Raw genomic sequence first — 27,579 nt, forward strand, 5'->3', positions numbered from 1 at the left:
AAGCACGCAGAGAGACAGACGAGAGGCCACTAAAAAGCGCGCAGAGAGACAGACGAGAGGCCACTAAAGAGTGCGCAGAGAGACAGACGAGAGGCCATTAAAGAGCGCAGAGAGAGACAGACAAGAGGCCATTAAAGAGTGTGCAAAGAGACAGACGAGAGGCTGCTAAAGAGCATGCAGAGAGACAGAGAGGCCATTAAAGAGCGCGCAGGGAGACAGACGAGAGCCCACTAAAGAGTGCGCAGACACAGATGAGAAGCCATTAAAGAGCGCGCAGAGACACAGACGAGAGGCCACTAAAGAGCACGCAGAGAGACAGAAGAGAAGCCATTAAAGAGCGCGCAGAGAGACAGAGAGCCCATTAAAGAGTGCGTGGAGAAACAGACGAGAGGCCATTAAAGAGCGCGCAGAGAGACACGAGAGGCCATTAGAGAGTGCGCAGAGAGACAGACGAGAAGCCATTAAAGAGCGCGGAGAGAGATACGAGAGGTCATTAAAGAGCGCGGAGAGAGACAGATGAGAGCCCACTAAAGACTGCGCAGAGAGACAGAAGAGAAGCCATTAAAGAGCGCGCAGAGAGACAGAGAGGCCATTAAAGAGTGCGCAGAGAGACACGAGAGGCCATTAGAGAGCGCGGAGAGAGACATGAGAGGCCATTAAAGAGCGCGGAAAGAGACAGACGAGAGGCCATTAAAGAGCACAGAGAGAGACACGAGAGGCCATTAAAGAGCGCGGAGAGAGACAGACGAGAGGCCACTACAGAGTGCGCAGAGAGACAGAAGAGAAGCCATTAAAGAGCGTGCAGAGAGACAGAGAGGCCATTAAAGAGTGCGCAGAGAGACAGACGAGAGGCCATTAAAGAGCGCGCAGTGAGGACACGAGAGGCCATTAAAGAGCGCAGAGAGAGACAGACGAGAGGCCATTAAAGAGCGCGCAGAGAGACAGACAAGAAGCCATTAAAGAGCACGGAGAGAGACACGAGAGGCCATTAAAGAGCGCGGAGAGAGACACGAGAGGCCATTAAAGAGCGGGCAGAGAGACAGACGAGAGGCCATTAAAGAGCGCGGAGAGAGACAGATGAGAGGCCACTAAAGAGCGCGCAGAGAGACAGAGAGGCCATTAAAGAGCGCACAGGGAGACAGATGAGAGCCCACTAAAGAGTGCGCAGAGAGACAGAAGAGAAGCCATTAAAGAGCGCGCAGAGAGACAGAGAGGCCATTAAAGAGCGCAGAAAGAGACAGACAAGAGGCCATTAAAGAGCACACAGAGAGACAGATGAGAGGCCATTAACAGCGAGCAGAGAGACAAACGAGAGGCCATTAAGGAGCGCGGAGCGAGACAGATGAGAGGCCATTAAAGAGCACGGAGAGAGACACAAGAGGCCATTAAAGGGCACGCAGAGAAACAGATGAGAGGCCAATAAAGAGCGCACAGAGAGACAGACGAGAGGCCATTAAAGAGTGCGCAGAGAGACAGATGAGAGGCCACTAAAGAGCGTGCAGAGAAGATGCATGAGAGGCCACTAAAGAGCGCGCAGAGGGACCGACGAGAGGCCATTAAAGATTATGCATAGGGACAGACGAGAGGCCATTAAAGAGCGCAGAGCGAGACAGATGAGAGGCCATTAAAGAGCACGGAGAGAAACAGATGAGAGGCCAATGAAGAGCGCGCAGAGAGACAGAGGAGAGGCCATTAAAGAGTGCGCAGAGAGACAGACGAGAGGCCACTAAAGAGCGTGCAGAGAGACAGACGAGAGGCCATTAAGGAGCGCGGAGAGAGACAGACGAGAGGCCATTAAAGAGCACGGAGAGAGACACAAGAGGCCATTAAAGAGCGCGCAGAGAAACAGATGAGAGGCCAATAAAGAGCGCGCAGAGAGACAGACGAGAGGGCATTAAAGAGTGCGCAGAGAGACAGATGAGAGGCCACTAAAGAGCGTGCAGAGAAGATGCATGAGAGGCCACTAAAGAGCGCGCAGAGGGACAGACGAGAGGCCATTAAAGAGCGTGCATAGAGACAGACGAGAGGCCATTAAAGAGCGCAGAGCGAGACAGACGAGAGGCCATTAAAGAGCATGGAGAGAAACAGATGAGAGGCCAATGAAGAGCGTGCAGAGAGACAGACGAGAGGCCACTAAAGAGCGTGCAGAGAGGATGCATGAGAGGCCACTAAAGAGCGCGCAGAGAGACACGAGAGGCCATTAAAGAGCATGCAGAGAGACAGAGACGCCATTAAAGAGCATGCAGAGAGACAGACGAGAGGCCATTAACAGCGAGCAGAGAAACAAACGAGAGGCCATTAAGGAGCACGGAGAGAGACAGACGAGAGACCATTAAAGAGTGCGCAGAGAGACAGATGAGAGGCCACTAAAGAGCGTGCAGAGAGGACACATGAGAGGCTGCTAAAGAGCACGCAGAGAGACAGACGAGAGGCTATTAAAGAGCGTGGAGAGCGGCAGACGAGAGGCCAATAAAGAGCACGCAGAGAGACAGACGAGAGGCCATTAACAGCGAGCAGAGAGACAAACGAGAGGCCACTAAAGAGTGCGCAGAGAGACAGACGAGAGGCCATTAAAGAGCTCGCAGAGAGACAGGCAAGAGGCCATTAAAGAGCACGCAGAGAGACAGACGAGAGGCCATTAACAGCGAGCAGAGAAACAAACGAGAGGCCATTAAGGAGCACGGAGAGAGACAGACGAGAGACCATTAAAGAGTGCGCAGAGAGACAGATGAGAGGCCACTAAAGAGCATGCAGAGAGGACACATGAGAGGCTGCTAAAGAGCACGCAGAGAGACAGACGAGAGGCTATTAAAGAGCGTGGAGAGCGGCAGACGAGAGGCCAATAAAGAGTGCGCAGAGAGGCAGAAGAGAAGCCATTAAAGAGCGTGCAGAGAGACAGAGAGGCCATTAAAGAGTGCGCAGAGAGACAGACGAGAGGCCATTAAAGAGCGCGCAGAGAGACACGAGAGGCCATTAAAGAGCGCAGAGAGAGACAGACGAGAGGCCATTAAAGAGCGCGCAGAGAGACAGATGAGAGGCCATTAGAGAGCGCGCAGGGAGACAGACAAGAGCCCACTAAAGAGTGCGCAGAGAGGCAGAAGAGAAGCCATTAAAGAGCGTGTAGAGAGACAGAGAGGCCATTAAAGAGTGCGCAGAGAGACAGACGAGAGGCCATTAAAGAGTGCGCAGAGAGACACGAGAGTCCATTAGAGAGCGCAGAGAGAGACAGACGAGAAGCCATTAAAGAACGCGCAGAGAGACAGACAAGTAGCCATTAAAGAGCGCGGAGAGAGACACGAGAGGCCATTACAGAGCGCGGAGAGAGTCACGAGAGGCCATTAAAGAGCACACAGGGAGACAGATGGGAGCCCACTAAAGAGTGCACAGAGAGACAGAAGAGAAGCCATTAAAGAGCGCGCAGAGAGACACACAAGAGGCCATTAAAGAGCGCGCAGAGAGACAGACTAGAGGCCATTAAAGAGCACACAGAGAGACAGATGAGAGGCCATTAACAGCGAGCAGAGAGACAAACAAGAGGCCATTAAAGAGCACGGAGAGAGACACAAGAGGCCATTAAAGAGCGCGCAGAGAAACAGATGAGAGGCCAATAAAGAGCGCGCAGAGAGACAGACGAGAGGCCATTAAAGAGCTCGGAGAGAAACAGATGAGAGGCCAATGAAGAGTGCGCAGAGAGACACGAGAGGCCATTAAAGAGCATGCAGAGAGACAGACGAGAGGCCATTAAAGAGCGCGGAGAGAGACAGACGAGAGGCCACTAAAGAGTGCGCAGAGAGACAGACGAGAAGCCATTAAAGAGCGCGCAGAGAGACAGAGGCCATTAAAGAGTGCGCAGAGAGACAGACGAGAGGCCATTAAAGAGTGCACAGAGAGACACGAGAGGCCATTAAAGAGCGCGGAGAGAGACACGAGAGGCCATTAAAGAGCGCTTAGAGAGACAGACTAGAGGCCATTAAAGTGCGCACAGAGAGACACGAGAGGCCATTAAAGAGCGCAGAAAGAGACACGAGAGGCCATTAAAGAGCGCGGAGAGAGACAGACTAGAGGCCATTAAAGAGTGTGCATAGAGACAGATGAGAGGCCATTAAAGAGCGCAGAGAGAGACACGAGAGGCCATTAAAGCGCGCGCAGAGACGAGAGGCCACTAAAGAGCACGCAGAGAGAAAGACGAGTGGCCACTAAAGAGCGCGCAGAGAGGCACGAGAGGCCGTTAAAGAGCGCGGAGAGAGACAGACGAGAGGCCATTAAAGAGCGCAGAGAGAGACAGATGAGAGGCCACTAAAGAGCGTGGAGAGAGACAGACTAGAGGCTAATAAAGAGCGCGCAGAGAGACAGACGAGAGGCCACTAAAGAGCGCGCAGAGAGACAGACGAGAGGCCACTAAAGAGCCGCAGAGAGGCACGAGAGGCCGTTAAAGAGCGCGCAGAGAGACAGACGAGAGGCCACTAAAGAGCCGCAGAGAGGCACGAGAGGCCGTTAAAGAGCGTGCAGAGAGACAAACGAGAGGCCATTAAGGAGCGCGGAGAGAGACAGACGAGAGGCCATTAAAGAGCACGGAGAGAGACACAAGAGGCCATTAAAGAGTGCGCAGAGAAACAGATGAGAGGCCAATAAAGAGCGCGCAGAGAGACAGACGAGAGGGCATTAAAGAGTGCGCAGAGAGACAGATGAGAGGCCACTAAAGAGCGTGCAGAGAAGATGCATGAGAGGCCACTAAAGAGCGCGCAGAGGGACAGACGAGAGGCCATTAAAGAGCGTGCATAGAGACAGACGAGAGGCCATTAAAGAGCGCAGAGCGAGACAGACGAGAGGCCATTAAAGAGCACGGAGAGAAACAGATGAGAGGCCAATGAAGAGCGTGCAGAGAGACAGACGAGAGGCCACTAAAGAGCGTGCAGAGAGGATGCATGAGAGGCCACTAAAGAGCGCGCAGAGAGACACGAGAGGCCATTAAAGAGCATGCAGAGAGACAGAGACGCCATTAAAGAGCATGCAGAGAGACAGACGAGAGGCCATTAACAGCGAGCAGAGAAACAAACGAGAGGCCATTAAGGAGCACGGAGAGAGACAGACGAGAGACCATTAAAGAGTGCGCAGAGAGACAGATGAGAGGCCACTAAAGAGCGTGCAGAGAGGACACATGAGAGGCTGCTAAAGAGCACGCAGAGAGACAGACGAGAGGCTATTAAAGAGCGTGGAGAGCGGCAGACGAGAGGCCAATAAAGAGCACGCAGAGAGACAGACAAGAGGCCATTAACAGCGAGCAGAGAGACAAACGAGAGGCCATTACGGAGCACGGAGAGAGACAGACGAGAGGCCATTAAAGAGCATGGAGAGAGATACGAGAGGCCATTAAAGAGCGCGCAGAGAAACAGATGAGAGGCCATTAGAGAGCGCGCAGGGAGACAGACAAGAGCTCACTAAAGAGTGCGCAGAGAGACAGAAGAGAAGCCATTAAAGAGCGCGCAGAGAGACAGAGAGGCCGTTAAAGAGTGCGCAGAGAGACACGAGAGGCCATTAGAGAGCGCGGAGAGAGACACGAGAGGCCATTAAAGAGCGCGGAAAGAGACAGACGAGAGGCCATTAAAGAGCACAGAGAGAGACACGAGAGGCCATTAAAGAGCGCGGAGAGAGACAGACGAGAGGCCACTAAAGAGTGCGCAGAGAGGCAGAAGAGAAGCCATTAAAGAGCGTGCAGAGAGACAGAGAGGCCATTAAAGAGTGCGCAGAGAGACAGACGAGAGGCCATTAAAGAGCGCGCAGAGAGACACGAGAGGCCATTAAAGAGCGCAGAGAGAGACAGACGAGAGGCCATTAAAGAGCGCGCAGAGAGACAGATGAGAGGCCATTAGAGAGCGCGCAGGGAGACAGACAAGAGCCCACTAAAGAGTGCGCAGAGAGACAGAAGAGAAGCCATTAAAGAGTGCGCAGAGAGACAGAGAGGCCATTAAAGAGTGCGCAGAGAGACACGAGAGGCCATTAGAGAGCGCGGAGAGAGACACGAGAGGCCATTAAAGAGCGCGGAAAGAGACAGACGAGAGGCCATTAAAGAGCACAGAGAGAGACACGAGAGGCCATTAAAGAGCGCGGAGAGAGACAGACGAGAGGCCACTAAAGAGTGCGCAGAGAGGCAGAAGAGAAGCCATTAAAGAGCGTGTAGAGAGACAGAGAGGCCATTAAAGAGTGCGCAGAGAGACAGACGAGAGGCCATTAAAGAGCGCGCAGAGAGACACGAGAGTCCATTAGAGAGCGCGGAGAGAGACACGAGAGGCCATTAAAGAGCGCGGAAAGAGACAGACGAGAGGCCATTAAAGAGCACAGAGAGAGACACGAGAGGCCATTAAAGGGCGCGGAGAGAGACAGACGAGAGGCCACTAAAGAGTGCGCAGAGAGACAGAAGAGAAGCCATTAAAGAGCGTGCAGAGAGACAGTGAGGCCATTAAAGAGTGCGCAGAGAGACAGACGAGAGGCCATTAAAGAGCGCGCAGAGAGACACGAGAGGCCATTAAAGAGCGCAGAGAGAGACAGACGAGAGGCCATTAAAGAACGCGCAGAGAGACAGACAAGTAGCCATTAAAGAGCGCGGAGAGAGACACGAGAGGCCATTACAGAGCGCGGAGAGAGTCACGAGAGGCCATTAAAGAGCACACAGGGAGACAGATGGGAGCCCACTAAAGAGTGCACAGAGAGACAGAAGAGAAGCCATTAAAGAGCGCGCAGAGAGACACACAAGAGGCCATTAAAGAGCGCGCAGAGAGACAGACTAGAGGCCATTAAAGAGCACACAGAGAGACAGATGAGAGGCCATTAACAGCGAGCAGAGAGACAAACAAGAGGCCATTAAAGAGCACGGAGAGAGACACAAGAGGCCATTAAAGAGCGCGCAGAGAAACAGATGAGAGGCCAATAAAGAGCGCGCAGAGAGACAGACGAGAGGCCATTAAAGAGCACGGAGAGAAACAGATGAGAGGCCAATGAAGAGTGCGCAGAGAGACACGAGAGGCCATTAAAGAGCATGCAGAGAGACAGACGAGAGGCCATTAAAGAGCGCGGAGAGAGACAGACGAGAGGCCACTAAAGAGTGCGCAGAGAGACAGACGAGAAGCCATTAAAGAGCGCGCAGAGAGACAGAGGCCATTAAAGAGTGCGCAGAGAGACAGACGAGAGGCCATTAAAGAGTGCACAGAGAGACACGAGAGGCCATTAAAGAGTGCGGAGAGAGACACGAGAGGCCATTAAAGAGTGCGCAGAGAGACAGACGAGAGGCCATTAAAGAGTGCACAGAGAGACACGAGAGGCCATTAAAGAGCGCGGAGAGAGACACGAGAGGCCATTAAAGAGCGCTTAGAGAGACAGACTAGAGGCCATTAAAGTGCGCACAGAGAGACACGAGAGGCCGTTAAAGAGCGCGGAGAGAGACAGACGAGAGGCCATTAAAGAGCGCAGAGAGAGACAGATGAGAGGCCACTAAAGAGCGTGGAGAGAGACAGACTAGAGGCTAATAAAGAGCGCGCAGAGAGACAGACGAGAGGCCACTAAAGAGTGCGCAGAGAGACAGACGAGAGGCCACTAAAGAGCTGCAGAGAGGCACGAGAGGCCGTTAAAGAGCGCGCAGAGAGACAGACGAGAGGCCACTAAAGAGCCGCAGAGAGGCACGAGAGGCCGTTAAAGAGCGCGGAGAGAGACAGATGAGAGGCCATTAAAGAGCGTGCATAGAGACAGACGAGAGGCCATTAAAGAGCACAGAGAGAGACAGACGAGAGGCCATTAAAGAGCGCGGAGAGAGACAGACGAGAGGCCATTAAAGAGCACGGAGAGAGACAGATGAGAGGCCACTAAACAGCGTGCAGAGAGGACACATGAGCGGCCTCTAAAGAGCGCGCAGAGAGACAGACGAGAGGCCACTAAAGAGCATGCAGAGAGACAGACGAGAGGCCACTAAAGAGTGCGCAGAGAAACAGGCGAGTGGACATTAAAGAGCGCACAGAGAGACACAAGAGGCCATTAAAGAGCGCGCAGAGAGACAGACGAGAGGCCATTAAAGAGCACGCAGAGAGACAGACAAGAGGCCATTAACAGCGAGCAGAGAGACAGATGAGAGGCCATTAAAGAGCGCGGAGAGAGACAGATGAGAGGCCATTAAAGAGCACGGAGAGAGACACAAGAGGCCATTAAAAAGCGTGCAGAGGAACAGACGAGAGGCCAATAAAGAGTGCGCAGAGAGACAGACGAGAGGCCACTAAAGAGCATGCAGAGAGACAGAGAAGCCATTAAAGTGCACGCAGGGAGACAGACGTGAAGCCATTAAAGAGCGCGGACAGAGACACGAGAAGCCATTAAAGAGCGCGCAGAGAGACAGACGAGAGGCCAATAAAGAGCGTGCATAGAGCCAGACAAGAGGCCTTTATAGAGCATGCAGAGAGGCCATTAAAGAGCGCACAGAGAGACAGGCCATTAAAGAGCCCACAGAGAGACAGACAAGAGGCCACTAAAGAGCGCGCAGAGAGACAGACGAGAGGCCATTAAAGAGCGCGAGAGGGAAAAGAGTGGAAAACAGCTGATTGGTGAGTATTTCTAGGTTTTAAAGTAAAAGTAAGATCTTTAGTTTGTGTTTAGGTCACTAGTCCTTTTTTTCTTTAAAATAGCCTGTTAAGTATAAGATCGATATTGGTATAAAAAAAATTATAATAAAGTATAAAAAGCTGGGATACGAGAGTAATTAATAAATAAAATATGTGAGTGATGTGGACTGGTGATGTGTTGCTGCTGCAGCATGTGGGAGCTGCTGGACGCTAAGATGATCCAGAGTGAGCACATCTGTAGTAAGCGTTTGCAGCTTGAGGAACTTCGGATCCGAGTTGAAGAGCTGGAGTCTGAGCTGCAGATGGTGTGCCACATCAGGGAGGGGGAAAGTTGCCTGGATACTTTGCCCTAGGAGGCAGCTACACTCCTCAGATTAGGTAATTCCAATTTGGTCTGTGATCCGGGGCAGGAGGGTGTGACTGCAAGCATGGGGACCCAGGGTTGGCATTCGAGGAGCCTTGACCCTGCAACTGTCCGATGGTTACGAGGTTCTTGTAAACTGTGTGTACAAGAGCAGTGACTGACAGCGAAGACGAGCTAACTGACTATGACACCGTGGTACAAAGGAGCCATTCAAGTCGGGGTAGGAAATAGGAACGTAGTAATGCTAGGGGACAGTACAATTAGGGGGATAGATACTGTTCCCTGCAGCCATGAGCGCGAGTCCAGAAGGCTGTGTTGCCTGCTCGGTTCCAGGGTTAAGGACATCTCCTCAGGGCTGGAGAGGAACTTGGAATGGGAGGGGAGGGATCCAGTTGTCATCGTCTACGTTGGTACTAATGACATTGATAAGATTAGAAAGAAGGTTCTGCTGAAAGGATTTGAACAGTTAGGAGCTAAATTAAAAAGCAGAACCTCCAAGGTAATAACCTCGGGATTTCTACCTGAGCCACAGGCAAACTGGTATAGTGAAAATAAAGTCAAGGAGTTAGATGCTTGGCTCAAAGATTGGTGTGGGAGGAATGGGTTTCAGTTCATGGGGCACTGGCACCACTACTGGGGAGAAGGAAGCTGTTCCGTTACTTGAACTGTTCTTTACTTGAACTGTGCTGGGACCGGTGTCCTGGCGAACCGAATAACTAGGGCTGTAGAGAGGGCTTTAAACTAAATAGAGGGTGGGTGGGTTCTGGAGAGGGATACGTACACTTGCAAAGCAAAAGGATATGGTAGCATTTAAGTAATGATACCCAGAGTGTGACAGGAAGGAACAGAGTGTACAAGTGTACAAACATAAAAAAACAGCAGCAAATAGGGTCAAGGGGAAAAAATGGTAAAAGCAAAGTTAATAGCTCTTTACTTAAATGCACATTGTATTCGGAAAAAAATAAATGAATTAACGGCACGAATAGAGATTAATGGACATGATCTTATAGCCATTACGGGTACATGACTACAAGGAGATCAAAGCTGGGAACTAAATATTCAAGGGTATGTGACTTTTCAAAAGGACAGGCAGGAAGGAAAGTGTGGTGGGGTAGCTTTGTTAGTACCAGACAGAATAAGTATGATAGCAAGAAATGATCTTGGATCGGCAGATGTGGAATCCATATGGGTGGGGGGAAGAAGACACTGGTAGGAGTAGTCTGTAGGCCCCCTAACAGTAGGACAGAGAATAAGTCAGGAAATAATGAGGGCATGTAAAAAAGGCAGTACATTAATCATGGGTGACGTTAATCTTCATGTAGATTGGGAAAATCAAATTGGCAGAGATAGCCACAAGCAGGAATTTATAGACTATATTCGGGGCACTTTCCTAGAACAATATGTTGTGGATTCAACCAGGGATCAGGCTATTTTAGATCTAGTAATATGTAATGAGGCAGGTTTAATTAGTGATCTCAGAGTAAAAGATACCCCAGGAAACAGTAACCATAATATGGTAGAGTTTAGCATTCAGTTTGAGAGTGAGAAACTTGGGTCAGAGACAGCTTTGCTAAACTTAAATAAGGGTAATTACAAAGGGATGAGGGCAGAGTTGGCTGGAGTGGACAGGGAAAGGAGTTTAACAGAAAAGACAGTTGATGAACAATGGCAGACATTTAAGAAAATAGTTCATGACTCACAACAAAGCTATATCCCAGTGAGGAAGAAGGATTGTAGGAAAGGGATAAGCCAACCATGGTTAACCAAGGAAGTTAAGGATAGTATCAAATTGAAAGAAAAAACATACAATGCGGCAAAGATTATTGGTAAGCCAGAGGATTGGGAAAGTTTTAAAAACCAACAAAACATGACCAAAAAAAAGAGGGAGAAAATAAACTTTGAGGGTAAACTAGCAAGTAATATAAAAACAGACAGTAAGAGCTTCTTTAAATATATAAAAAGGAAGAGAGAGGCCAAAGTGAATGTAGGCCCCTTAGAGAATGAGGCTGGGGAAATAATAATGGGGAGCCAGGAAATGGCAGAGGAGTGGAATAAATACTTTGCATCAGTCTTCATTGTTGAAGACACTAATCGCATTCCAAAAATACTAAATAATCAAAGGGCAAAAGCGGAGGAGGAAATAAATACAGTAACTATCACTAGAGAAAAAGTACTAGGGAAACTAATGGGGCTCAAGGCTTTGGGGAATGTGCAGAGAGGTTTACAAGAATGGTCCCAGGGATGAGAAACTTCAGCTATGAGGATAGATTGGAGAAGTTGAGAATGTTTCTCTTCGAGAGGAGAAGGCTGAGAGGAGACTTGATACAAGTTTTCAAAATCATGAGGGGGCTGGACAGTAGATAGGGAGAAGGTGTTCCCACTCGTAAAAGGATCAAGAAAGAGTAAAGTAAAACAAAGTAAATGCCATGTGAGAAAAAACCTTTTCACACAACAAGTGCTTCAGGTCTGAAATGCACTGCTTGGAAATGTGGAGGCAGGTTCAATTGAGGCAATCGAGGGCATTAGGTGATTATCTGAATAGAAACAAGTGCAGGGGTATGAGGAAAAGGCACTGGGTTAGAATGCTCATTTGGAGATCCGGTGCAGACATGATGGGCTGAATGGCCTACTTCTGTGTTGTTAAGATTCTGTGATTTTCTGGATTCATGCATGAGGACTCCCAAATCCCTCAGTGCTGCAACTTTCTGCAGTCTTTCTCCATTTAAATAATATTCAGCTCCTCCTTTCTTCCTGCCAAAATGCATGACCTCACATTTTCCCACATTATATTCCACCTGCCAAGTTTTTGCCCACACACTTAACCTGTCTATATCCCTCTAGACTCTATGTCATTCTCACCACTTGCCTTCCCATCTATTTGTGTCATCCACAAACTTGGCGATAATACATTCACTTCCCTCATCTAAGTCATTAATAAATATTGTAAATAATTGTGACCCCAGCACTGATCCCTGTAGCACTCCATTCGCTACAGGTTGCCATCCTGAAAATTCCTGCCTTATCCCAACTCTCTGTCTTCTATTAGTTAGCCAATCCTCTATCTATGCTAATACACTACCTCCAACACCATGGGCTCTTATCTTATTAAGTAGCCTTAGGTGTAGTACCTTATCGAACACCTTTTGGAAATCCAAATATACTACATCTACTTGTTCCCTTTATCTATCCTGCTTGTTACCTCCTCAAAGAATTCTAATAAATTTGTCAGACATGATTTCCCCTTCATGAAGCCATGTTGACTCTGCTTGATTAGATTATACATTTCTAAATGTTCTGCTATTACATCCTTTATAATAGACTCCAACATTTTCCCAACGACCAATGTTAAACTAACTAGCCTATAGTTACCTGTTTTTTGTCTCCCTCCCATTTTGAATAAGGGTGTTACATTGACAGTTTTCCAATCTAATGAGACTTATCCAGAGTCCAAGGATTCTTGGAAGATTACTAGCAGTGTATTTACTATCTGCATAGCTACTTCCTTTAATATCCTAGGATGCAACCCATCAGGTCCAGGGGACTTCCTTTAGAAATTCATGCTGGCTCTTCCTTATCAACACATTTTTCCATATAGCTAATTCTATCCCGAATAATTGTTTCTAGAATCTTGCCCACCACTGAGGTTAAACTGTCTGGCCTGATATTGCTGGGCTTATCCTTACAACCTTTTTTTGAACAAAGGCGTAATGTTTGCAATTCTCCAGTCCTCTGGCATCGCCCCTGAGTCTAGGGAAGACTGAAAGATTATGGCCAGTGCCCATGCAATTTCTACTCTCAGTTCCTTCAATATCCTTGGATGAATCTCATCCGGTCCCGGTGCCTTGTCAACTTTAAGTACCGACAGTCTATTCAACACTTGCTCCTTATCAACTTTGAACCCTTCGAGTGACAAGGTTTCCTCTTCTGTCACCAGGGCCTGGGTAGCATCTACCTCCTTGGTAAAGCCGGATGCAAAGTATTCATTTAATACCTCGGCCATGGCCCCTTCATCCATGTGTAAATTCCCTTTTAGGTCCCTAATGGCCCTTTACTACTTCTATGTCTATAGGAGATTTTGGGATTCTCCTTTATGTTGACTGCCAGTCTTTTCTCATAACCCCTCTTTGCTTCTCTAATATGCTTTTACACCTCACCTCTGAACCTTCTGTATGCCTCTTGGTTCCCAGTTGTATTTTTGACCTGATACCTGTCATGAGCGCACTTTTTATTCTTTATCTTAATTTCAATCTCCTTTTTCATCCAGGGAAATCTGGATTTGTTTGGTCTACCTTCCTCTTCCGATGGAACATACCTTGACTGTGCCCGAACCAATTCTTTTTTGAAGGTAGCCCATTGTTCAGCTACAGTTTCTCCTGCCAACCTATCATCATCCTAAAACATACAATACAATGATCACTGTATTCTAAATGTTCCCCCACTGACGCTTGATCTACTTGACTCGCCTCATTTCCAAGAACCAGGTCTAACAGTGCGTCTCTTCTTGTTGAATTGCACATGTACTGCTGTAGAAAATTCTCCTGAACACAGTCTAGAAGCTTTTTCCCCTCTCCGTCCTTTACACTACCAGTGTCCCAGTCTACATTAGGGTAATTAAAGTCCCCCATTATAACTACTCTATAATGCCTGCATCTCTAATTTCCCTGCAGATTTGTTCTTCTACGTCCTCACTATGTGGCGGTCTGTAGACTACCCCGAGCAATTCAATTACACCCTTGGCTCTAGCCAAATTGATTTTGTCCTTGAACCCTCTGGGACATCCTCTTTCTCCAGCACTGCAATGCTCTCCTTAACCAATACCACTACCCCTCCTTTCCTTTCTTTCCTAGCTCTTCTGAACACCTTGTACCCAGGAATATTTAACACCCAGTTCTGCCCTTCCTTGAGCCAGGTCTCTGTTATCGCCACAGCATCATATTTCCACATGGCAATCTGAGCCTGTAACTCCCCAATCTTATTTACTGTACTCTATGCATTCACGTATGTGCATAGTAACCCTGGTTTAGATTTTGTTACTTTCTCCCATAACCCGACTTTACCTATTAACTTACTATTCTTTACACTAGTGCTATCTGTCCCTCCCAGTATATTGTGCACCCTGGTATTCCTCTCTCATATTTTTTCTAGGTTCCCATGCCCCTGCCGAGTTAGTTTAAAGCCCTCCCAACAGCACTAGCAAAATGCCTTGCAAGGAACTCAGTCCCAGCTCTGCTGAGGTGCAACCCATCCGGCTTGTACAGGTGCCATCTCCCCCAGAGCCAGTCCCAGTGTCCCAGGAATCTAAAGCCCTCCCTCCTGCACCATCTTTCCAGCCACGCATTCATCTGCCTTATCCTCCTATTTCTGTACTCACTGGTAATTGGCGCTGGGAGCAATCCGGAGATTACTACATTAGAGGTCCTGTTGGCTAATTTTCTGCCTAACTCCCTAAATTCTGATTGCAGGCCCACATTCCCCTTCCTACCTAAGTCATTGGTACTAATGAGGACCACAAACTCTGGCTGATCACCCTCCCCCAGAAGAATGTCCTGCGTCGCTCTGTGACATCCTTGACCCTAGCACTAGGGAGACAACATCCTGGAGTCACGTCTATGGCCACAGAAATGCCTGTCTGTTCCCCTAACCAATGAATCCCCAATCACTATTGCTCTTTCCTTCTTCTTCCTCCTCTCCTGTACAGCTGAGCTGCTTGTGGTGCCACAAACTTGGCTCTGACTGCACTCCTCTGAGGAACCAGCGTCCTCACCAGCTTCTGAAACAGAAAACTGATTTATGAGCGGGACCCCAGGGAACTCCTGCATACCTGCCTACTTCTCTTGGACTGCCTGGTGGTCATCCATTCCCTCTCAATCTCTAGGCAGTGTGACCACCTCTCTGAACATGCTATTCACATAGCTGTCAGCCTTGCAGATGCACCACATTGACTCCAGCCGCCGCTTGAGCTCTGAAACCCAGAGCTTAAGTTTCTGCAGCTGACAGCACTTCCTGCACTTGTGGTCATCTAGGGCACCAGTAGTGCCCATGACTTCACACATTTTACAGGACACGTATTCCACTTGACTGAGCTGCCCTGCCATGTCTTCACTCTACTTTCCTTACGTTAACTTTATTCTACTTTGGATTATTTATATTACTTTATTATATTGGCTCTTAAATTTCCCTTATTCCTGGTGCCTCACAGTTAAATCCAAGTATAGGAACTTTAAAAATATTGCACTTCTCTAATTTACTCACCATTCGTACTTATCATGGCTGCTGCTCTTCTTTGTGAGCAAAGGTCGAAAAAGAAAGGAGAACCTCCTCCCTTCTCACTGAACTCCTTCAGTCACCAAACTCCAACTGAAGCTCTCCACTGCAGCCAAAACAGCACTCAGTGCAGACAAAGTCAGCACTATGAGATAGTCTACTTTTATACTCTCTGAATCTAGCCTCTGAAAACCTGATTAAGCCAGTTATCTGATTAACTAGTTGTAGTCACAAGTAGAGCCTGTATGAGCCCTGTTTTAAGGTTGGACTAAAATTCACCTCCTTCCAACCCTAATAGCAATTTTTAGTTACATAAAGCTAACATACAATTTCATCAGGTAATAGGGAAGGCAAATGGAATGTCGGCCATTATTTCAAAGGGAACGGAGTATAAAAATAGGGAAGTCTTGGGTAAAACTATACAAGGCACTAGTTAGATCACGCCGAGCATAGTGTAAACAGTATTGGTCCCCTTATCTAAGGAAAGATATACTGGCATTGGAGGCAGTCCAGAGAAGGTTTGACTAGTTTGACCCCGGGTATGGAGGGGTTTTCTTATGAGGAGAGGTTGAGTAGGTTGGGTCTGTACTCATAGGAGTTTAGAAGAATGAGAGGTTACCTTATTGAAACATAAGATTCTCAGAGGGCTTGGCAGGTAGATGCTGAGAGGTTGTTTCCCCTTATGGGTGAGTCTAGGACCAGAGAGCATAATCTCAGAGTAAGGAAGCACCCACTTAAAACAGAGATGAGGAGGAACTTCTTCTCTGAGGGTAGTGAATCTGTGGAATTCTTTACTGCAGAGGTAGAGGCTGGGTTGTTAAGTATATTCAAGGCTGAGATAGACAGATTTTTATTCAGTAAGGGAATTAAGGGCTATGGGGAAAAGGCAGGAAAATGGAGTGAGGATTATAAGATCACCTTGTTGTCATTGAATGGTGGAGCAGACTCGATGGGCCGAATGGCCTACTTTTCCTACGTCTTATAGTCTTATCTGCTGCCTAGGTGGTAGAGGTCGGGGATTTGGAAGGTGCCTTCGAAGGAGTCTTTGTGAGTTGCTGTAGCTTATTGAAGGTGGTACACACTGCTGCCAATGTGTGTAGGTGGCAGGGGGAATTAACGTTTATGGGTGGGGTGCCAATCAAGTGGGCTGCTTTGTCCTGGATGGTGTCAAGCTTCTTGAGTGTTGTGGGAGCTGCACTCATCCAGGCAAGTGGAGAGTATTTCATCACACTCCTGACTTTTGCCTTGTAGATGGTGGACAGGCTTTTGGGGAGTCAGGAGGTGAGTTACTCATTGCACTATTCCTAGCCTCTGACCTGCTTTTGTAGCCACAGTATTTATATGGCTAGTCCAGTTCAGTTTCTAGTCAATGGTAACCCCCAGGATGTTGATAGTGTGGGATTCAGTGATGGTAATGGCATTGAATGTCAAGGGGCAATGGTTAGATTCTCTCTTGTTGGAGATGATCATTGCCTGACACTTGTGTGGTGCGAATAGTACTTGTCACTTGTCAGCCTGGATATTGTTCATGTCTTAAACAAAAATACAAATAGCTGGAAAAACTCAGCAGGTCTGACAGCATCTGCAGAGAGGAATACAGTTAACGTTTCGAATCCGTATGACTCTTCAGCATAACTAAGCAAAAATATTGTCAGACCTGCTGAGTTTTTCCAGCTATTTTTATTTTTGCTTTGGATTTCCAGCATCCGCAGTTTTTTGCTTTTATATTGTTCACGTCTTGCTGCATTTGGACGCGGACTGAGGAGTTGTGAGTGGTGTTGAACATTGTGCAATCATCAGCGATCATTTCTGACCTTAGGATGGAAGGAAGGTCATTGGTGAAGCAGCTGAAGATGGTTGGTTCTAGGGCACTACTCTGAGGAACTCCTGCAGTGATGTCCTGGAGCTGAGATGATTGATCGACAACAACCACAACTATCATCCTTTGTGCTAGGTATGACTCCAACCAGCAGAGTTTTCCCCCTGATTCCGATTGACTCCAGTTTTGCAAGGGCTCCTTGATGCCACTGTCAGTCAAATGCTGCTTTGATTTCAAGGGCAGTCACTTTCACTTCACCTCTGGGGCTCAGCTACTTTGTCCATGTTTGGACCAAGGCTGTAATGAGGTCAGGAGCTGCACGGCCCTGGCAGAACCCAAACTGGGCGTCAGTGAGCAGGTTATTACTAAACAAGTGCCACTTGATAGCACTGTTGAAGACATTTTCCAGCATTTTACTGATGATTGAGAACAGACTGATGGGATGGTAATTGACTGGGTTGGATTTGCATGGTAAAGGAGGATGCTTCAGATTTCCACCAACCTTTCTGTGATGAATGGATCCTGTCATCATCTCTGAAGGGCCAATAATTTTAAGATTATGCCACTAATTCTAGACCTTTCATTATCTGCAACACTTCAATTGGATCTCCACTGAATCTTCTATACTCCAGGTAATCAAAACAGAACCTGTGCCACTAATTTAAGCATTTCAGCTCCAGTATAGTTCTGCATGAATGGCCACTTACCACACGGCAATGAAAGGGAGGAAATGGTTTATTGACCTAAGCACCTCTGTTAATGATGTCTCAAAGCAGCTTGGATGAGCTCCTGACCTTGTACATGGTCTTTCCAGGAATTGCGACTTTTCTTGCCTGAGGCACCAGCAGACAGTGATGAGGAGGATGAGGGAGCAGTGGAAAGCAGTCGGCCCTCAATACCCATGGACCCAGGTAAACATTGAGAAAAGGTAGTGAGGGAGGGGTGAATGGAGACAGGTAATTACTCAAGAGAGTTGAGGGATAATCACCGAGATAGAGAGAAAGATGGTGGATTGGACACAGAATATCACCGAGAGAAAGAGATGGGGGATTGGACAGAGATAATCACCGGGAGAGAGATGGGGGATTGGAGAGAGTTAATCACCGAGAAGAGAGAGAGATGGGGATTGGAGAGAGATAATCACTGAGAGAGAGAGATGGGGGATTGGACACAGGTAATTAGAGAGAGAGAGAAAGAATCACCCAGAGAGAGCAATGAGGGATTGGAGGGAGTTAATCACCGAGAGAGAGAGAGATGGGGGATTGGACACAGGTAATCCGAGAGAGAGAGAGCAATGGGGGACTGGAGGGAGTTAATCACCGAGAGAGATGGGGGATTGGACAAAGATAATCTCGAGAGAGATAGATGGGGGACTGGACAGAGTTAATTACGGGGAAAGGGAGCTGGGGGATTGGACAGAGATAATCACCGAGAGAGAGAGATGGAAGGATTGGAGAGAGAGAGAGAGAGATGGGCGATGAGAGAGGGATAATCACCAAGTGAGCAGTGGGGGATTGGACAGATATAATCACCCAGAGAGAGGGGGATTGTTCGAAGAAAAGAGAGAGAGAGATGGGGATTGGACGGATGTAATCACAGAGAGAGAAAGATGGGGGATTGGACAGAGATGAGAGAGAGAGATGGGGGATTGGACAGAGATGAGAGAGAGAGATGGGGGATTGGACAGAGATGAGAGAGAGATGGGGGATTGGACAGAGATGAGAGAGAGAGAGATGGGGGATTGGACAGAGATGAGAGAGAGAGAGATGGGGGATTGGACAGAGATGAGAGAGAGAGGGATGGGGGATTGGACTGAGATGAGAGAGAGGGATGGGGGATTGGACAGAGATGAGAGAGAGAGATGGGGGATTGGACAGAGATGAGAGAGAGAGATGGGGGATTGGACAGAGATGAGAGAGAGATGGGGGATTGGACAGAGATGAGAGAGAGAGATGGGGGATTGGACAGAGATGAGAGAGAGAGAGATGGGGGATTGGACAGAGATGAGAGAGAGAGAGATGGGGGATTGGACAGAGATGAGAGAGAGAGAGATGGGGGATTGGACAGAGATGAGAGAGAGATGGGTGATTGGACAGAGATGAGAGAGAGAGATATGGGGGATTGGACAGAGATGAGAGAGAGAGATGGGGGATTGGACAGAGATGAGAGAGAGATATGGGGGATTGGACAGAGATGAGAGAGAGAGAGATGGGGGATTGGACAGAGATGAGAGAGAGATGGGGGATTGGACAGAGATGAGAGAGAGAGATGGGGGATTGGACAGAGATGAGAGAGAGAGATGGGGGATTGGACAGAGATGAGAGAGAGAGAGATGGGGGATTGGACAGAGATGAGAGAGATGGGGGATTGGACAGAGATGAGAGATGTGGGATTGGACAGATGTAATCACAGAGAGAGAGAGATGGGGGATTGGACAGAGATGAGAGAGAGAGAGATGGGAGATTGGACAGATGTAATCAGAGGGAGAGAGATGGGGGATTGGACAGAGATGAGAGAGATGGGGGATTGGACAGAGATGAGAGAGAGATGGGGGATTGGACAGAGATGAGAGAGGGAGACAGATGGGGGATTGGACAGAGATGAGAGAGAGAGAGAGAGATGGGGGATTGGACAGAGATGAGAGAGATGGGGGATTGGACAAAGATAATCTCGAGAGAGATAGATGGGGGATTGGACAGAGTTAATTACGGGGAAAGAGAGCTGGGGGATTGGACAGAGATAATCACCGAGAGAGAGAGATGGAAGGATTGGAGAGAGAGAGAGATGGGCGATGAGAGAGGGATAATCACCGAGTGAGAGGGAAAGATGGGGGATTGGACAGATATAATAACCCAGAGGGGGGGATTGTTCGACGAAGAGAGAGAGAGATGGGGATTGGACAGATGTAATCACAGAGAGAGAAAGATGGGGGATTGGACAGAGATGAGAGAGAGAGAGATGGGGGATTGGACAGAGATGAGAGAGAGATGGGGGATTGGACAGAGATGAGAGAGAGAGATGGGGGATTGGACAGAGATGAGAGAGAGAGAGATGGGGGATTGGACAGAGATGAGAGAGAGAGAGATGGGGGATTGGACAGAGATGAGAGAGATGGGGGATTGGACAGAGATGAGAGAGATGGGGGATGGGGGATTGGACAGAGATGAGAGAGATGGGGGATTGGACAGAGATGAGAGAGAGAGAGATGGGGGATTGGACAGAGATGAGAGAGAGAGAGAGATGGGGGATTGGACAGAGATGAGAGAGAGATGGGGGATTGGACAGAGATGAGAGAGAGATGGGGGATTGGAGAGAGATGGGGGATTGGACAGAGATGAGAGAGAGAGATGGGGGATTGGACAGAGATGAGAGAGAGAGATGGGGGATTGGACAGAGATGAGAGAGAGAGATGGGGGATTGGACAGAGATGAGAGAGAGAGATGGGGGATTGGACAGAGATGAGAGAGAGAGATGGGGGATTGGACAGAGATGAGAGAGAGAGATGGGGGATTGGACAGAGATGAGAGAGAGAGATGGGGGATTGGACAGAGATGAGAGAGAGAGATGGGGGATTGGACAGAGATGAGAGAGAGAGATGGGGGATTGGACAGAGATGAGAGAGAGATGGGGGACTGGACAGAGATGAGAGAGAGCTGGGGGACTGGACAGAGATGAGAGAGATGGGGGATTGGACAGAGATGAGAGAGATGGGGGATTGGACAGAGATAATCACGGGGAGAGAGAGAGAGAGAGCTGGGGGATTGGACAGAGATAACCAGAGAGGGAGAGTTGGGCAATTGGCAAGAGAGATAATCACTGAGAGAGAGAGTGAGTGATGTGGGATTGGAGAGACATAATCACCTGGAGCATGAGAGAGAGATGGAGGATTGGAGAGAAATAACCACAGAGAGATGGGGGATTGGGCAGAGATAATCGCGAGAGAGAGGGGAGTGGTCCTAGGTAATTGCTGATAGAGGGAGGGATAATGAGGGAGTGGTCCCAGGTAACTGTAGAGAGAGAGAGAGGGAGACAGCAAAAGAGTGGTCCGAGGTATTCACAGAGACAGAGAGTAGGTAGAGATTCCAGGTAATTGCTGAGACAGAGAAAAAGAAAGGGAGACACAGAGAGAGTGGTCCCAGGTAATCGCTGCGAGTTAGTGGGGATGAGTTCCTAGGTAATAGCTGAGGGAGACGAAGCCAAAGAGGGAGTGGTCCCAGGTAATCGCTTATGGAGGGGTGAGAGGGTTGGTGGTTGAGTGGACCCAGGTAATTGCTGACAGAGAGAGAGAGAGAGAGCAGTGAACAGGTGACCAAAAACATAGTGAAAAGTGTAGATCTGAAGGATTGTCCTGAAGGGGGAGAGATGGAGAGGTTTAGAGAGGGAGTTTCAGAGCTCCGGGTCCATACCACTGGTGCAGTGAATCAGCTGGGATGCTGAGGAGGCCGGAGTTTGCTGAGTACAGATATCTCAGTGGGTTGTGTGGCAGGAGGTGATTACAGGGATAGGGTGGCATATGGGACATAAAGTATGAGAGGAAGGAGGTTATTTTTAACTTATGTAGAACACTGTTTCAGCCTCAACTGAAACTATTGGACAAAGTTCTGAAGGAGAGAATCTATCTCCACTTGGAGAGGCAAGGTCAGGGATAGTCAGCATGGCTTTGTAAGAGGGAGGTCATGCCTAACAAATTTGACTGAATTTTTTGAGGAGGTGACCAGGTATGTAGATGAGGGTAGTGCAGTTGATGTAGTTTATATGGATTTCAGCAAAGCCTTTGATAAGGTCCCAAATGGGAGACTTATAAAGCAGGCAAATGCACATGGGATACAGGGTAATTTGATAAGGTGGATTCAAAATTGGCTTAGTTGTAGGAGGCAGAGGGTGATGACGGAAGGATGCTTTAGTGACTGGAAGCCAGTGTCCAGTGATGGGTCCTCTGTTATTTGTCATTTATATAAGTGACAAAGATGACTATGTGGGGGGTAGGATTAGTAAGTTTGTGGATGACACAAAGATTGGCTGGGTGGTTAACAGTGAGGTTGAGTGTCTTGGGCTACAGGACGATATAGACAGGATGGTCAAATGGGCAGATAAGTGGCAGATGGAATTTAACCTTGAAAAGTGCGCGGTGATACACTTTGGAAGGAGTAATTTGATAAGGAATTATTCAATGAACGGCATTACACCAGGAAGTTCTGAGGAACAAAGGGACCTTGGTGTGTGTGTCCATAGATCTCTGAAGGCAGAGGGGTTAGTGGGGTGGTGAAAAAGGCATATGGGACACTTGCCTTTATCAATCGAGGCATAGATTACAAAAGTAGGGAGGTCATGTTGGAGTTGTATGGAACCTTGGTGAGGCCACAGCTGGAGTACTGTGTGCAGTTCTGGTCGCCACATTATAGGAAGGATGTGACTGCACTGGAGGGGGTGCAGGGGAGATTCACCAGGATGCTGCCTGGGATGAAACATTTAAGTTATGAAGAGAGGTTGGATAGACTTGGGTTGTTTTCGTTGGAGCAGAGAAGACTGAGGGGAGACCTGATCGAGGTGTACAAGATTGAGGGGCATGGACAGGATGGATAGGGAGCAGCTGTTCCCCTTAGTTGAAGGGTTAGTCACAAGAGGACATAAGTTCAAGGTGAGGGGCAGGAGGTTTAGGGGGGGATGTGAGGAAAAACTTTTTTACCCAGAGGGTGGTGACGGTCTGGAATGCGCTGCCTGGGAGGGTGGTGGAGGTGGGTTGCCTCACATCCTTTAAAAAGTACCTGGATGAGCACTTGGCACCTCATAACATTCAAGGCCATGGGCCAATTTCTGGTAAATGGGATTAGGTAGGTAGGTCAGGTGTTTCTCACGTATCGGTGCAGACTCAATGAGCCGAAGGGCCTCTTCTGCACTGTGTGATTCTGTGATTGTATCCAGTTCTGGGCGTCACACTTTGGGAATGATGTGAAAGCATTAGAGAGTGCAGAAAAGGTCACTGGGATGAAGAGCTTGTAGGTAGTTTGGAGAAGTTGGGACAGTTTTCCTTGGAGAATAGAAGGTTGACAGGACATTTGATAGAGGTATTCAAAATCATGAGTGGTCTTGGCAAAGTAGATAGGGAAAAAATGTTCCATACAGCGGGTGGTTGGGTTTTGGAATTCACTGCCTGAGAGTGTGGTGGAGGCGGGTTCAATCAAGACATTCCAGAGGGAATTACGTTATCTGAAAAGGAAGAACGTGCAGGGCTACAGGGAGAAGGCAGGGGAGTGGAACTAGATAAATTGGTCCTTCAGAGTCAGTGCAGCAGACAAGATGAGCCGAATGTCCGCCTCCTGTGATGTAATTATTCCATGACTCTGTGAGAACACTAGAGAAAGTTGAAAACAAGGATGAAGGTTTTAAAATAAGGCATTGCCAGACTGGGAACTAAGTAAGCATAGGGGTGAACAGAACTTGGTGCGAGTTCGGATTTACCTGAGTTCGGGTGAGTGGTATATGGGAGGCCAGTCATGAATGTGATGGACTCACTGAGTCTGGAAATGACAGAAATGTGGTTGAGGATATCCTTGTCAACCCCCTCCCCACTCTACTTATATCTCTCTCTCTTCTGTAACAGCAAATAAACTCCAGGGATCAGTGGCTGAACTCTGGGGGACAGAGATCAAGACCTGGGTGAGAGCCCAAAGCCATAGGTTTTATCTGTGCCCTTATCAGTACCTCCTGCAGTCCTTTTTGTTTTTCTCTTGCAGAGCATGTTGAATTGGTGAAGAGGACCATGGCTGCAATCAAGATCCCCAGCCTAGGCATCCCATCCTGGGCTCAAGAGATCTCTGACGAGCAGTGGCAGTCTGTCGTTCAGCAAACAATAGAAACGAGGCGTACAACAGTGGCAGTGAAGGAGGCGGAGCAACAATGACCTCTGTTCCATTCTGTAGAGTCTCCTGCAACAAGCCACAAATGCCTGGAAATGGTCCTCACACTCTGCGGGGACCCTGTTAGTGGTCCTCACACTCTGCGGGGACATTGTCCTTTCCAGCAACTGTGTGTTTGTTGTTGAGCTCAATCCCGACCCGTTCTGATGGTTCACATGTCAGTTGGTCACTTTCCTTGTTCCACCAGCCTGCTTATTTCCCGATCAGAGGGTTAACTAGGCTTTCAGTCCTGTGAGAGGCCTACTCTTCCTCGGCTGCAGACCAGATCTGTATCTGAGGTGAGATTGAGAACTTGCCGTATTGGATGATGTAAACTGGAACCCAGGCCCCCAGACCATTTTGTCAGGGCTGAACTCGTGTATTGCCCATTGTGGATTATTGTCTATCCGTTACTAGAAGTTCTACTGGTGACCTCAAATCTGGCTATGATCATACTGCAGAAGGTGTTCACTTTGCCTTCTCCCTGCCTTACGATAATGAAGAACAAGTTACAAGTGGTGATGAATTGTTGAGACCATCAAATCTAATCAAAAGAGTGACAGGCACTGTTTCCAGTGTTCTTTCCTGGCTTCAGGCTGATAAATGGCAGCAACCACAGGGCAAGTCCAGCAAGATGATTTAAATTCTGACTGGCAAAAATCAACCAATCCCAGTTAACCTGTAGCACTAATCAACCACAGCGTCCCCAGATTGGGTTAATCCCACATCCTGCTCTTGTATTGTGCTAAATCTGCCAATTTATAGATATTAACAGTTTAATAATTCTTTAAATCAGCTGCTGTTTGGGGCAAATTCACATTGACTTCACAGCTGTCAAAGGAGACCAACAGTTTCTGCACAGTTCTGATGGTGGCTTTGCATCTCTGAGCTCAAACCCATTCCAGCTTGATGGGATGAAAGTTTCCATGCATGAGACTGGGGAGTGTGTAGAGTCCATTGTGGACTGAGCACAATAACCTCAAATTGGAAATCTGAGACACCTCACAGGATAGCTGGTGTGGTAAAGTTATAAAATGTCACACTGGTGCTAATGGGGAGGACCTTGTTCTGAGGTAGGGACAGATCTAACCCTGTGCTGTACCTGCCCCATGTGTTTCATGGGACTTTGTAGAGGTATCTTTACTCTGTATCTAACCCCATGCTGCATCTGTCCTGGGAGTATTTGATGGGACAAGTTAGAAGGAGCATTACACTGTATCTAATCTCATGCTACATCTGTCCTAGGAGTATTTGCTGCTGACTCTATTTTTCTGAAACGCTAAGTGTTCTATCCTCCAGCATTAACATTGCTCAGAAATATTTTAACTTACTACTTGATTTTTTTCTGTTATCTATGTCACAATAGCAGTAAATGCTGCCCCCCACCACTGACTTTGTCTGCAGCCAGTAGGTCAGTCATCAAACCCAAGTGCTGTTTGAAATGATGTTTCTGGTCCTACTGTGAGGGTTGAGCCTTCAATATAAAAGTTCAGAATATAAAGAGGCTGTTGTTGTGTCCCTGCTCCATACTTAACCATAAGTCTGAATGGTTGTAATGCCAGCCCTTTCAACAAGCTGTGATTTCTTAGTGTTTGTGCCAAACTGCTCCTTGTATTTACCTGCTCTGTAAAGGCAAAAACATTAAAACCATATTCAGAAAGGCTTCACTTGAACTACCATCACCATGCATATGGTGTGACAGCTGGTTTTGTTTTGTCTGACAATGTAAACGGTCATGGTATTGGCCTCTGACACAGGCAAAAAGCTTTTCTTGGTGGGAAGGCAGGTTAAATAAACATGGTTTGTATTCCCTTGAGTTTGATGAAGGGGTGCAGGAACTAGTGCTAGTTTATCCCCCAAGAATGCAGAGGCCAATTTTGGCACCCACTTTGCTAGCAAGTACGAGATTGGGGATGAAACTTCTCTTTTCATTGTGGCTGGCATTGGAGAGTGCACACCCTCAAACTTGAATCATTCTTTCTCACTTTCCACCATAACCGCTCTTTTGTTTGATAACCCAGCTCCTTTACTTTCCTCTCCCTTTCTTTCCCATTGACTCAATTGAGATCATCATTTCTATGAGAGGAATGGTGAGGGTAGGGTTGTGGTTAACTTGAGTTTCTGGCTGTTTGCAGTATCCCTACTCTTTCTCTCCCTTCAACACACTGCAGCCTGGCTGCGTTCACAAAAATAAACTTATTTTGAGATCATTTTATTTTTGTTCTGTACATACATGAACATCTGTACAAAATATGACATTTCAATACTATGTAATACTCTACTTTAAAATAAAGTACAACATATGTACAAATATTAACTTTAAGCAGCTTAATAGTGTCAGTCAGAAAATTAGAGACATTTTACTTTTGGGAATTCCTCCCCCCCACCCCCACCCCCACCCCCACCCCCAAATTGCTGTAGGGCTGAGAAAGCTAGCAGGGTCTAATATCACTGCAGCTCCTTGGGAGACTTCCAGAACTGTTTACTCATTTATATATTCAACCCTTTGCCTCTAGTCTTGAGGATACTTAATTCCATAATTGAAAAAAAAGTTTCCATTTATAAAACACCATGGATCAGGTGTCAATGATTTATAATTTTGTTGCTTATAAAAGATATTTGCACAGTGAGTTCAAGATGAGGAAGACTGTGGTACAAAGTCCAATGTTAAATCTTCAAATGTTCCAGCTTGGGCAAATAGTTCAAAACACAATGTCTGGACCCCAGTGCTGCAAAATGGACTCTGCTATATTTCCATCTACTCCACGGTTCAGACAGACCTCATTGGTACTTTCCAGGCAATGACTATAGGCCTCCCCCAGAAGTAAAATCAAGTTGCAGTCCAAAGAATTTGCCTTTGCTCTACTCTCACCAACTCAATTCTAGAAACATTTGGTGATTGAATATTGCTCACAACAGTCTTGGTGCCAGGTACAGCTCCCTATGTACTTTTCACAATATAGCACCATTTTTGCAACAGGTGAAAGTGATATCTGTGCTTAGGGGGAAACAGTTAATAAGCAAACTGCTTTTGTGGAACAGAATGAACAAGCATGCCATGATACCAGTTCATAAGTCTGCTTTAAGCCAGGGTTTGATTCCTTCTAGAAGCCCTGCATTCATTGATTGATATTAAGCAATTGCCAAAATACCAGTGTCTGCTGTGACCTGCTACAAGAAACAAAAATGATTGTAAACCACAGGAGTGTGGTTCAGTGTCAATAGTTTTGGAGCTTAATACCTCAGCAAGATAGCAATGGAAGCTACTGGTCCACAGATGATGTCTTGAATGGCGGCTTTTCAAGGTATTACTTGAGTTCACTACCCCTTTTGTGTCTTATGGTGCTGTATGCTGCTCCAGAACAGAAAGCAGGCAAGTGGCTCACAGGCTTCCAAAAACACTAGTCTAGAAATGGCTTTTGGAATGTGACGAGAGTGATGAAGTAAACTTCCTCGTCAGGGACCAGGGAAGCAATTTTCCTCTGCCCACCGACATTCTAGATCCTCAGAAGATCATTTGCCTGATGCTATTCTTGGCCACCATCCTGCTAGTGTTGTGTAGCTATTTCATTGCTAATTGGTCAAAGCTACCATACTAGGAGGGGCAGATGGTTCTGATGCAGCAACTCAACTACA

The 27,579-nt window shown here is 47.5% G+C and overlaps 1 protein-coding gene across 1 annotated transcript in view; it reads left to right on the top strand.

Moving 5' to 3' along the window:
- Positions 1-26,254, top strand: part of mea1 (male-enhanced antigen 1) — a 234,591-nt gene extending 208,337 nt beyond the window's left edge. The window contains exons 2-3 of the mRNA XM_041187136.1: positions 17,862-17,958; positions 23,782-26,254. Of these exons, the coding sequence (XP_041043070.1) occupies positions 17,862-17,958; positions 23,782-23,948 (264 nt within the window). The 3' untranslated portion in view covers positions 23,949-26,254. The remainder of the gene's footprint in view (positions 1-17,861; positions 17,959-23,781) is intronic.
- Positions 26,255-27,579: the final 1,325 nt, after the last annotated feature.

This window comes from Carcharodon carcharias, chromosome 5 (genome assembly GCF_017639515.1).
Source record: "Carcharodon carcharias isolate sCarCar2 chromosome 5, sCarCar2.pri, whole genome shotgun sequence".
NCBI lineage: Eukaryota > Metazoa > Chordata > Chondrichthyes > Lamniformes > Lamnidae > Carcharodon > Carcharodon carcharias.